The sequence below is a fragment of the Myotis myotis genome, unplaced genomic scaffold (assembly GCF_014108235.1).
Source record: "Myotis myotis isolate mMyoMyo1 unplaced genomic scaffold, mMyoMyo1.p scaffold_m19_p_1, whole genome shotgun sequence".
Lineage (NCBI taxonomy): Eukaryota > Metazoa > Chordata > Mammalia > Chiroptera > Vespertilionidae > Myotis > Myotis myotis.
In genome coordinates, this window is record NW_023416313.1 from 173,031,802 (window position 1) to 173,045,441 (window position 13,640).

General features: G+C 36.8%; 1 protein-coding gene across 11 annotated transcripts in view; it reads left to right on the forward strand.

The window, feature by feature from the left end:
- TCF12 (transcription factor 12) overlaps window positions 1-13,640 on the forward strand; it is a 349,545-nt gene that overhangs the window by 94,880 nt on the left and 241,025 nt on the right. The window contains exons 1-2 of one of the 11 annotated variants that reach the window (XM_036302538.1): window positions 8,431-8,458; window positions 9,760-9,799. The exons of 8 other annotated variants lie outside the window; for them this stretch is intronic. In XM_036302538.1, coding sequence (XP_036158431.1) covers window positions 8,450-8,458; window positions 9,760-9,799 — 49 coding nt within the window. In that variant the 5' untranslated portion in view covers window positions 8,431-8,449. Of the gene's footprint in view, window positions 1-8,430; window positions 8,459-9,252; window positions 9,319-9,696; window positions 9,800-13,640 lie in introns of those variants that run through there. 2 more of the 11 variants (XM_036302563.1, XM_036302516.1) reach the window with 2 other exon arrangements.

Here is a 13,640-nt window from a genome sequence, read left to right on the forward strand (position 1 = left end):
AAGATTATGTAGCTTAAGCATGATTGTTCATAGTTAAAGTGATTAATTACCCGCCTGGCACTTAGTTAAGAGGTTTTATTCCCTCCCTAACTTCAGGGGAAAATCCCTACCTGGGGAAACAACCTTTCTCAGAGACCTTGGTTAAAACACATAGTACCAAGAAGGTGAGCAAACATATTAAGAACAGTATGCCATATATGCCAGGTCCCTTGAAACAGCAAGGATGGACCGGCTCCCGGCACATGGCTGTATTCCAACAAAACTTTATTTGTAAAAACAGACAATGGAATGGATTTCATCCATAGGCCAACTCCTGCTCTAGAAGAGCAGTTTTCTTCTCAATTTAAGAGAAAGTTTTCCAAGAGATTGTGGTTTCAGCAGTAAAAATGATTCTTTCAAGAGGTGTGAGTGCTTCCTTCCTGATTTATTCTAACCATCCACCTAGCATGCTGTTGGTAGGACTTCGCGCTACTAGAAGGGAAAACCAGATGACTCCTAAAACTTCTGCTAACTTTTTCCCACCATGCTTTTCTAACTGGTAAAAGTTATCTGATGTATCATTTTATACTCCCACAAGCAACATATGATTGTTTCAGTTGCTTACCGTCTTCTGTAACACTTGCTGTTTCATTCCCCTTTCCTTACTTCTTAATCCCTGGCAACCACTAATCTGTTCTCTGTTACCATAGCTTTATCTTTTTGAGAACTTTTCATTAATATAATAATACTGTACCTAATATTTTGAGACTGGCTTCTTTCACTAAGCATATTATCTTTGTGATTCAGTTATGTTGTCAAATGTATCAGTATTTTGTTCCTTTTTATTGCTGAGTAGTGTCACATTATGTGGATGTATCAGGTTCTTTATCTGTGTTAAAGGGTGTTTATGCTATTTATGTTTTTGGAGAATATTATTAGACTGTCTATGAACATTTTTGTGTGAACATAAGTTTTATTTCTGTATGGTAAACACCCAGGAATGGGACACCTGGGTTACATGAAAATTGTGTACAGTTTTCTTTTCTTTTTATTTTTAATAAATGCTTCTTATTTTGGAAGTGATTACATTCATTAAGTAAATTTAGAAAGCATGAACAGGAAAAAAATATCAGACAAATATTACCCATTGTCTCTGCTGAAACACTGTAAAAATTTCAATGTTTCCTTTTATTCTTTGTCTTTCCTTTCTTCTTCTATCCCCGTCTCTCCTCTTCTTCCTCCTCCTCTTCTCTCTTTTTCCTTTCTCTTCCTCCTCTTTCCTGTTTTTTTTTTTTCACGTAGTGGTTATCATATCTAAAATATAATGTAATAATTCATTTTCTTTTTCTTAATTGCATTATTTACATGTAAAACTCAACTTACTAGACAATAATTTTCTAATCAGACTGTGGCATAGTATCTAGCATGTACATAATCACAGTACACATTTGTAGAATTGAGTAACTAACTATGGTGGGATTTTAGACAGTGCAGCTGTTGGTGTTAGATATTTTTGGACTGATCAACTTTTCTTTATTCATCTAATCCTGTCATATGGGTGACTATGGAGTCTAACCAATTGCCTGATCTTGGGGATACTGTGGTTGATGCCAGACACTTGGCTTTGCCTCTTGGACTGAATAGAGCCTTAAGGCAGCTAAATATTTGCCATGGTTTATAATGTGAGTGATTATTTCTGGAATAGAGTTTTCATCTAAACCTCAATAGAATAAATAGGGCTATTTGTATTCATGAAGTAAACAACGTGGAAATGTTTTTATGGAGTCTTAGAAACCAGATGCTGCTAGCTCCATATTTTTCTACTTCTTACCTTTACTTTTACACTGCTGTGGACTACTCCTGTTTTCAGAATGTTGACACTTGTCAGGATGGCTAAGGCCTTGATGTGGTCTTATAAAACTCAGATAAACACTCACTTCTTTGCATTTGGCTGAAGTGCCTAGTCAGTGATGTTTCTGTCACCTTTGTAGCCAAGAGCTTGGCTAAAAGAATTGTTTGGTTTGAGGTTTAGGGGATTAAATAAATAAATCTTCTGAGTCCTTCTGACCTGGCTTCTGTTAGAGAATTTCATTAAGCTAATATAACTCAGAATTAAGTTATTAAGCCCTATAACTCAGAATTTAAAATCAGGAAATGTAGTGTTCTTTACTTATTTGAAAAAGGATAGTATCTTTTGGTTGGATAACACGGAGTAAATACAAACATCCTTTCTTTACAGCTGATTGTAATTGTAAAACCTGCACAAAACGCATGGTAAATATCAGCAGGCACATTACAAAAGAACATCAGATTTTGAAATATCACCAAACCTCTAGGATCCTCTGACCTTACCTCATTGCAGCCAGAAACCTGGAATTGAGTGTGGTGGTATAGACAGAATAAGATTCAGAAGCCCTCTAGTTCTGGCTTGAGATGTGAGAAAAGCTGAAAAGCTCAGAGTTGGGGCTGGCCATTGTTTTTTCTCCCCCCCCCCCCCCCTATTTTTCACAACCCAGATAGTAATGGCATCAGTTTTCATTTAGTGTCTCTAGGAGCCAAAACTCTGAGGAAGGAGAACCCGTAGCACTCTGATGCATCACTGGTTCCAAGACGGCAGAGGCAAACTCATTGCTTTTTTTAGTCTGTCCTCCCAATGTTTGTCCAGAGACAGGCATAGTTGTAGAAGTCCACTGTGCCTTACTGGAGGAGAGAAAAGAATATCCTCAGGAAATTGGAAAGTGCCAGGGAGAAAATGAAAAGAGCTTGAGAAAGAAACCCATGAAGTTGTGTACAAACACCTGGGCTTACCTGTCATCTATGCATATGCAAGAATGTGATCCTAATTAGCATTTCAAAACCTTTGAAAACAGATTTGGGATAAAACTTCATCCAGGTTGCATGCAGACTGACCACTGGGTGGCACACCCATAGGAAAAATTCAAATAGCATTGCAAAGGCTTTGAAAACTGAACTGACATTGGTACCACAACCTACAGAAAGTATTTTGGAACTTACAGCTGCCAAGAATTGATGAGATAACTGCCTGTGAAAACAGAAATATTAATATACTCCATAGGATTTAAGAAGATTCTGTATTTCATAGCATATTATTCAAAATATTAAGAATATAATCCAAAATTACTCAGTATGCAAAGAACAACAGATAATACACATTGGAAAAGGCAATGACAGGCATTACTGACAAGATAATATAGATGTTGGAATGATTTGACAAAGGCTTTAAACCAGCCATGATGATAAAGGCATTGCAAATATCCCTGCAACAAGTGTTGAGCCAAAAGTATCAGCAAACAAATAAAAGGGATAAAGTGGAACCAAATAAAATTTGAAACTGAAAAGTACAATAATCATAATGAAAAACTCATTAGATGGATTCAATAGCAGAATGAAGATGAAGGAAGGAGTCACTGAACTTAATAGGTCAATAGAAATTTTCTAACCTGAACAATAAAAAGGAAAATGATAGGAAAATAAAAAAAAAGAGCGTCAGAAAACCGTGGGCCAGCAACATATGGGCTAACATTGGAATCCCAAAAGGGGAGGAGGAGAAATAGTACAATGCAAAAAAAAATGTTTGAGAAATTACTGGCTGAACAACATAAGTATGTTATGTATTCAGTATTATGTATTCAGTATTATGTATTAAGTATTCAGTATTTTGGTGTACAATTCATAGAACTGTACACCAAAAGAGGGAAAATGGTCAATTTAACTATATGAGAATTTAAAAAAATATAATAAAATTTGAAAGGGGTAGTATTATATTGTGGTGGTAATGCAGAATTTTTATTTAGCAGTGGTAAATTCTGGACTCCTTTGACCTTGGGAATTACTGGTTTCATAGTTGGTGATAGGGAGTGTTTTAGTTTTTCCCCTTCTTATTGCCTGAGGTGAATTACTAATTTGGTGTGAATAGTGCTGGCAAGATGTTTAGTACTCTTTCTTTTTTTACAAAGGAACTCTTGGTGTATATGATAGTTTGGCTTCTTAGATTTTGTTTTCTAAACTATAGAAATTTTCTACTTACACGGAACTGCAAGGATGTGAATACCCTGATAAAGATAGAAAATAGGTTCTTTTCTACTTGCAGAATTTAATGAACGTTAGTAAAAATTGGCAGCTTTGCTTATTTAATTCTGAAAATGTGCCATTAACTAAATTCCCCTAATTTCACAGCTTTGTAGACATTTGGCAGGACCTGTACAGGTTCAAAAGGAAAGTAAACACCGGAGTACCCATTAGAAAGGAAAATAAATGGAAATGGTTCAGAAATAGATCCATGAATTGGCACATGTGAATGGTATTGGCTCTCTAAAAGAATACTTAACCAATGCTATTTGTACTGAAGTTATTTGGTGATATGGTGGCGATGAAATTCAGGCATGAATAATATATATTTCAATTTAAGTTTACCAGTGAGCTACTTTGCATTATTGATCAACATGTTAGTTTCGGTAGTATCTATTTGGATTTGAATATAGTTAACAGTTCTTTAAGCAAATGGCTACTCTTTTTGGGGGGATACTTGGGTAACTAAATGATATATATTGAAATTGATGTCATTTATTTCAGTATCCAAGGTTGTTTTTTGCTGTTGATTAGACTGAATGGGAGATTCTTTAGTTTTCTGCTTTTCTTGTTAGTTGATGGCTGCTATCAGATGGTTAGTGGACTTGAACTATTAGCTACTGAACCTCAAGATGATCATGTGATTGGTTATTCCTTTTATTTTTAAATAGATTTTTATTGATTTTAGAGAGGAAGGGAGAGGGAGAGAGAGATAGGAACATCAACAATGAGAGAGAATCATTGATGGGCTGCCTTCTGCACACCCCCCCTGAGGATCCAGCCCGCAACCCGGGCATGTTCCTTTATCTGGAATCAAACCTGGGACCCTTCAGTCTACAATCCAACGCTCTAATCCACTTTGCTCATCCCAGCCCCGCTGTGCCTGTGGAGAGCTCGCGCCCCGTCAGTCCCAATTGGCAGTCGCCAGCTGTGAGCCCTGAGTATGGCGCCCTTTCCTGAGGTGGGTGGGACACAATCAGCCCTCCAGGCAGGCGGTGGGACGCCCTTGTCGGCCTGGGATCTGGATCTGTCCTGATGATAATCACATTGATTGTCGGGAGCCACCACTTGGCGGCTGCTGTTATATTGTTTCTTCCTTGCGGAATGTCGAGGGGAAGTGGCCGTGGTGCCCTTGGGATCTTGCTGTTGGTGCTGGTCTGTTGGTGCCTGGCCCATTCTCCCGAGATTGGACCTGCAGGACTACTGAGGGAGTGAGTGGCTGCTGCCAGGCTGGTGGGCTGCTGGGACTGGTCGGTCAACTGAGTGGTGGGAGTGCACTTACCACCAGCGGGAAGCTCCTGCATTGAGGCTCTGCCCCTGGTGGTCAGTGCATGTCATAGCAACCGGTCGACCAGTCGTTTAGTCATTCGGTTTTTTGGTTGCTTAGGCTTTTATATAGATAGATAGATGCTTTTGATGGACTCCAAAGGGTGGCTTAGATAGGGTAAATTTTTCTTAATTTTATTCTTGTTTATATTCTTGGAGGAAAAGACACTAAAGACCCTGGCCTGACAGGATTAGAGACTCCTAATTGGAATATTATTAGAAAAGTGGATTAGGTTTAGATTGTGAGGAGCCTTGTCTGACAAATTGAGTAGTTAGAGCTTTGAGGGACTCTTAAAAGATTATGAAGGTGTGGGGAGATTTTCACTAAGAGTGTTGGGGAATTGATTGAATAGAACACCAGTGATGAGGGTGATGAGGGTATGTTGATGAAAATAGGTCTAGGTTAGGGAAATAATAGGAAAGGAATAAAAAAATTGGAGAGGAGCTGTTTTAAAGAGCAGGTTGACTGTATTTTGACATTACCTAGTCCTGGTTTGTACCTAGGAGTGTAGAATTGCTGGTTATATGGTAATTATATATTTAATTTTTTGAGGAACTGACATTTTCAAAGTGGCTGTAACAGCTGTGTGTAAGGATTCCACTCTCTCCTGGCCAACAATTGCGGTTTTTAAAAAAATATAGCCATCCTGATGGGTGTAAAATTCATTTTGGTTTTAATTTGCATTTTCCTGATGGCTAATAATGGTGAACATCTTTTCATGTGCTTATTGCCTATTTGTGTGTCTTTGCAGAACTGTCTGTTCAGATCACTTGGTTATTTAAAATTATTTTTTATTATTGAGTTGTCATAGTTCTTTATATATTCTAGATACATGATCAGATATGCAATTCTGTAGTCTTTTCAATTTCTTTTAATTTTTATGATGCCCAGTTTAGCTACTTTTTCTTTGTCTTCTTGGTGTCATATGTCAGAGAGACTTTTACATAGAGCAGAGGAGAGAAAGAAGCAAGCCCTGTCTATTTTTTCCTCTAGAATAACTTTTTGAGGTTTTCTTCATAATGAGTCATAGGATCTGGGCAGCTGCAATAACTAGCATGTTGGGATGGTGTTAGTTCACATAAGGGAGGAGGTCAATTAATTAAAGAGAAAGGTCAATTGTTTTCCCCTGGACAAAAAAGTGAAAATTTAAAATGTGTTCATTTTCTTAAATTGATGGTTGTGAGGTGATAAAATCTAAAGTAACAAAACCAGAATAGTTCTGAAAATGTCTTTCTCTTCAGATTTTAAGGAATAGTACAAGCTACCTATTAGATGGGTTGGGTATGCAGTAGAAGGTCAAGGTTTCCAATGTGAAAATAGGGTAGAGTAGAGAGACAGGTAGAGAGACAGTTCACACTGTCATTTTCTTCTGATCATATTGACTTTCGGTAGCTATTTTGACTACTTTGGAAAATTGGTCAATTTCTTAGGTGCATGTGTTCCATTTCTTTGATTCTCTGATGCTGCAAGAAATAACCCTGGTTTTAATGGGCAAAATAACTGAAAGGTAGAATCCATTTTAGTACTGATTTCCACCCTTCATTCTTATGAATATGTAGTTGATCTTCAACACATGCTCATGCTTGCATACACGTGATTTAATTAGACATGGCAGAAAACTCCATATTCCTTACTCAGGAACAACTTCAATCTCTAGTTAAACGTGTGTGTATTATTGAACCAAATCATATGGCATATCAAAGTCAACCCTGTACTATGATATAAGCCATGTTTAAAACTACTTGATGGATTTCTAGGGAAAGGGGGCTTTAATTACAAAACAGTCTTTAAAATGAATTATTTTCGTACATGTGAGCAAAAACAAAGTTAAGATAAAAATGTATATTTTAATTGTATTGGAAAGGGGTTAATAGTTGTTAACTCACAATGTCTGATTAGGAACCTGGGTTATGGAAAGCTGTCAATAATAGAAAAGTGTCTGGGTATTACTCAGAGGTTAGTTTGGAGAAATCCGCTGATTCAGGTTTCTAGAGGTGAATCACCTGTATGGAAATGTATTCTCATGTCGTCATTCCTTCCAAAGCATGTCCTCCCCTCAATTAAAAAAGGACAATTAAAATATAACATGTATGGCAATAAAAGGAAAAGGGCAAAGCCTTGGAGTTTATCTAAAGTATTTTTATTCTTTTAAAAAGCATTTTTGTTATCTTTAATAGGAAGCTGCTACTTTAGGAACAGAGCTTGGGTTGTTTTTTCTTACATATTTTCCATATTGAAACTCATCTTACCCCCTTTATGAAGCCATCAGCAGTCTTAGTATTTTGTTGGCCAGAGTAATTTCATTGCCATTTACATACCCAGCCATTTAACTTAGCTTCCCCATCCAGGTTATTTATCTTTACTAATTATTTGTGGAACCCACCTTTCCATCTGTTTCAGTAAATGTTTTCCCTGTTTTTGGTTGATTTGTCTGTCAAAACTTTAACGAGGACAAAAAAAAATACCTTGTATTTCATCATAATCTAGATTCTTGTTTTTTAGACTATCATAGAATTTTTAAAGTCTTTAAAAAGGAAAAAAATAAATTATGCCTAAGGATTCCATTTGACATTATACTTACACATCCTAAGATTCAGACCATCTTTTCAAAACCAGGATAGTTCTGAAAATGTCTTTCTCTTCAGATTTTAAGGAATAGAACAAGCTACCTATTAGATGGGGTGGGTATGCAGTAGAAGGTCAAGGTTTCCAGTGTGAAAATAGGGTAGAGTAGAGAGACAGGTAGAGAGACAGTTCACACTGTCATTTTCTTCTGATCATGAGACCAATTTATCTGCACAGTTCAGGCTTGCTTGCTCCTGGACCTCCTGAAGGACAAGTAGAGTTACTAATCTGCCTGTCCTCTGACACAGTAGCTACTAATCAATTAGTAATCAATTATTTGAGTTTGTCAAAAGTCATGGTTGGTTCTCATCCAGACATAGGAAATTCTTTATATTGATTAACTTTATTATTCTTTGATCTAATATTTTAACTTTTGCTTAAAACTTATTTAAATCTTTTTTTGAAAAGCTTCTTCAATAACTATGGAACATGGAATCAGTAAGTATTCTGTTACACTTTATTCCCCAAATAAGAACTTTTGTTATTAAAATACTTTATAAGCTATTGCAAAATGATTTCCAAACTTCTCTTCAGGATATTATTTTCTTTTGAGAAGTTATCTTCTCTCCATGAAAACGTAATTATATTGATTCTTATTTATTATCTTTTCATCATAGAATAAAATTTTAAAGCAACCAAGTAGCAAAAAATTCTGAACCATTAAATTTTGCTCAGTCTAGATCAGTGATGGCGAACCTATGACGCATGTCAGAGGTGACACACGAACTCATTTTTTTGGTTGATTTTTCTTTGTTAAATGGTATTTAAATATATAAAATAAATATAAAAAATATAAGTCTTTGTTTTACTATGGTTTCAAATATCAAAAAATTTCTATATGTGACATGGCACCAGAGTTGAGTTAGGGTTTTTCAAAATGCTGACACACCGAGCTCAAAAGGTTCGCAATCACTGGTCTAGAGTCTCCTGTTTGTATATAACATGGATTATGTGTTTGATTGTAGAGCCTATCTTGACAAAATGCATGGTGACTTTTCATAATTTAAATTAATAATATTTAAGTAAATTGATTTTTTCCACCATTTGTCTTCACCAGTGGATTCAGTATCCAAAGAAAGCTCTTTGGCAAGTGCATAACCTGAATGAAATGTCAGGGAACAGATGGAAAGGGGTTCCATAAGAATTGGCAGAATAGTAGGAGTTTGACTTTGTATAAAATAACTTTACTGACTTTCCTTTCCTGCAGAAATGATGTTAAAAGGAGCTGAACCTTCGAATGAAAGAACAGCTGTTTTTAAACTGGTATTCAGTAGGAGATAAAAGCCCTTTCACATAAGGTCTTAACCCTATGATTTATTTATTTTTGAAGTGCTATGAGTTCTGAGAACATGGAGAATATCTCATGATCAGATGTAAATACAGAAAACACAGTTCAGAGCCAGTAAGATTCTTATGAAAATTCCTAATGGTTTTGCTGCCTTGATTATGATGAAAAATTGCATTTAGGGTAATTAATTTACTCATAATATGAATATGAAAGCAATTGAGTTTATTTATTATTACATAGATGGGGTTAGTGAAGGTTATTACAGTCAAATTCTCTGCTTATGTAGGATATCCATCCACATTTGAACATTTTTCCATAGAGTACTGAAGTTCAAACTCATAATATTGTATAAATCATTTGTAAAATATTGATCCATTGCATGATCCACTTATATGAACCTATAATGAAATTCTTAAGTATTGAGTTTAACAAAGTAAATTATCATTTTCAGAGTTACATAAAGAGTTTGAAGCAGGAGACTTTACCTGACAGTAAGTACTTCTGTATTAGATAGGACTAAAAATACATTGGAAGAAAACAGAGCTAAAGAGAAAGATGGACATTTTGGCAGCCAAACAAATATGGCTTTGAATGCCACAGGGGAGAGGGTCAGGAGCTCATCTTTGATTACTCAGCTTTTAATATGTTAAAATTAGACATGAACTTCATGATGAATCTTTTGTATATACTAGTAGCTCAGTGCAAAAAATTCGTGCACATTGAAAGGGAATTAATTAGAGGAACGTAATTTGGACTCACTATCTAATATCAATAATATGTGAGTGTGAGGCAGTCCGTGTTTCTGAAATTCAATGACATGAATTTTAGCTATTACTTTGCCAAATAAATGGAATTTACAGATATCATTTAAAAGAGCATTCAGCTTAATATTAAAAACTCTGGCTACCAAGTCAGTTCTGTTTTCAACTTTTTGCCAGTGTTGTAAATTGTTTGCAATATCTGCCCATTTGGGGTTGCATGTCATGGTTATGAATAAATCGGGCTTGCCATACTTTGTTACAATTGCCATAGCATCCTGATATCGCTGCTGCATATTTCTGGGACTACCCTCAGAAGATGATAGAAGTATTATCATCTTACCAATCGGCACATTGTCATTTTCAGATCTAGATTTGAGATAATCCATCAAACCACTATATTTTTCAACTCGCAACTTAGATTGGTTTGCTTTGATGAAATTAATCCGATTGGCTTCCATTTTTAAACATGAATCCACAATAAACTGTTGAGTTAATTTTCCTGCATTTAAAATAGGATTGAACGTGTCCCGCACAGAGAGATGAAATCCATACATAGTACTGCATTTGTGTGACTCGTGTCCTTACATTTTGTCTAGTATTATTCTCAATTACACTGTTGTCTCTGAGTCTTAATGCAATATCTGTTCCCCAGCCTTTTTCACCATGTGGAAAATGAATAGGATATGTCATTGCATCTAATGTAGGAAACAGGATATTGATTTGTTTCATTTTAGTGGCATTTGGATTATTGGGATCTGGTTTACAATGAATGAGCAAGTCCCTTTCAAAAGGAGGTTCTTCATCTTTGTTTCGGAATATGACAGCAACCTTAGTTACACGGGGAGAATTATATCTACCCGGATCACTGTTAACGATCGTATTTAATCGCCGTTGTTACTTCTGTGGGAGCAATACCTTTTGCTGCTGCTTCAGATTGGGCTTCCTTTTCTACCTCATGTAGCACCTTGTATGATTTTGTTAATTCATTGATTTCATGCATGAGGTTGTTGATGTTGATCATGAGTCTTTCTGAGCAGCCCTGGTTTTCTGGCATTGCTAATCTTTTACTTGTAGCTTCGGCTGTATCCAAAATACAGAGTTGAGCAAACTTCCAAGAAACACCATGCGAAGGATGTAAAGTTCCAGTATGGTGATAAACTTGTCTGTGTATTCTAAAACAGTATGGCCGATATCCTGATGGCGATGCAATATTTGCACCCATGGAAGCAAAAGCAAAAGAACTATTTATGAACAAATATTTTTAATGAAATTTTTACTGTTAGAATCTTCGTTTGTCATTAATCTTTTTAAATATGCTGGGTAATCTGGAAAATGTATATCATTTGGACAGACTTTCCCTTTGCTACAACATCAAGTAAATTTCCCAACAGATGGTTTTTCATCAGAGAAATTTAGTGATAGGCAAAATTCACATCAGTCATTCTACCACAACTGTGTTCGAGAATTGCATCGTCATGTACTCCATTTTCGCTGAGAAGGCAGTTCCTACCAGTATTGGTAGGACTTGTTGATGACTGTTCTCTAAACATATTGTGTCGTCGCCACCGCCTTCTTTCAACTTCAAAGGCACGTTGGTCTTTAGACATTTTCTGTTGATAACGCCGGTGTTTTTTGGCATCAGAGCGACGTTTTTCCAGTAGCTGGTGGTCAGAGATACATCCTGTCGCAGGCGCCGGCCTTCTTTCAAAATCAGATGCACGCTGCTCTGCAGACATTTTCTGTCGATAACGCCGGCATCTTTCGGCTGCAGAGCTACGTTGTATCAACAGTTGTTCTTTAGACATAGTCCCACCTCTCTACTGTCATGGTCTGAGATGCAGGTGAATGAGAGTCCTGGCTATCAGGCTGCTGAGAGCTGTCTGACTAAAGGCTGATTCTGGCTGATTCTGTGGGGGTGGGACTTCCTCCTTCCTGCTGTCAGTTTCCACAGCTGTGATGAGGAAGCTGGGGTGACAGAGGGAGCTGCGCCCTCCAAGCTGCCCTCTCTCTCGCTCTGCTCTGTCCAGCTGTCTCCTGCTCTGCCAAGTCCTCCAAACCTCCTGCTCTCTGCCGGCAAGGTCCCAGAAGCCCGCCGGCGTGGCTACAGCCTTGCCTCCCGGGGCTGGCGAAGGTCCTGGGAGCCCGCGGCCGTAGGCGCCATCGCCATCACTGTTGCCTGCTGGGGCACCTGACACCTGCATATGCAAATTAACCGCCATCTTTGTTGGGCTGATTTGCATAGTCATTCTGATTGGCTTGTGGGCGTGGCTTGTAGGTGTGGCTTGGTGTGGCTTGAGCGTGGCACAGGGATGGCTAATTTGCATGTTTCTCTTTTATTATATAGGAATTGTTGAACCGAACAGCTCTTTCTCTTGCTTTTTACATCTTCAGGTAGAGAAATTAGGTGCTGTGTTTGTGTTTATTCCTTTTGGATCCACTTAATAATAATTTTCAAGCCTTTGCCATGGTGGGAATTTGTGGCAGTGGAACCAGAATGTTGTTTCATGCAAATTTTATAATGTGTATATACTGAAGAAGTTAGACAAAGGAACTAAGTTAAACAAAGATCTAGAGCTACTGCCAAACCTAAAAACAACAATGGCACAAAGAAGAGAACAGAATGCAGGGTACAAAGCCAATAAAATCCAAATGTAAATTTGTTAGTTGACAGGCATCACATGTAAATGGGCTTATTTTGGCAACTGTTTGGAGTTAAAATACAAAAGACATCTTACACAAAAGTAAAAGTAATTGAGTTTTTTTTTTTAGAGAAAATGGTCTTTCGAAATTTACAGTAGCCATTTAGTTTCTATGAACAATGCTACCTTTCACTTTTGTTAAAATCCATGTATTGTTTAGTTAATCCCATTACTAGTGTACTATCTTTCTTCATATTCATGAAAGTTATTTTGGGTGACATCAGAAGAAGATGTGACCATTAAATCAAAAGTTTACTAAACACATGTTTTTTTTTTAAGGTTTTGGATTGGGGCCCATAGTTAGAATTCATTTCTTGGTATGTTTGCAGCATATTTTATATTGTGAATATGCTAGTAATTGCCATTTTACTGTCCTTGTCTGTGTGGCATTTATGTAATTACAAAAAATGCCTTTTACCTTATTTTTTGACAGGGAATAAAATAAATGGATCTTTAGCTAGTTGTGGATCTAGCTTCATTGTGGCTTATCAGATGGCCATGGGTGAAGGGAAACACAAGTAGGAAGCTTCCATTTTAAAGATTAAGTTAAGGAATGAAATATTCTTACAGAAATAAAAAGGTATAAAAAATGGGCATCACTTTTCTGTATTTCAAAGTTACTTCTCTCCCCCCTCCATTGGATGGTATTATTTACATATGAATGTTCTTTCTTATGAATTATTCAGTTTTCTTTTTCTTAATTGTGGTAAAAAACACATTATCATGAAATGTACCCCCCTAACAAAATTTTAAGTGGATGTACAGAGTTGTTAACTGTATGCATAGCGTTGTGCAGCAGATCTCTAGAATGTTTTTATGTTACATGACTGAGACCCTTAACATCGAACAGCCCCCATCCCCTCCCCTTAGCC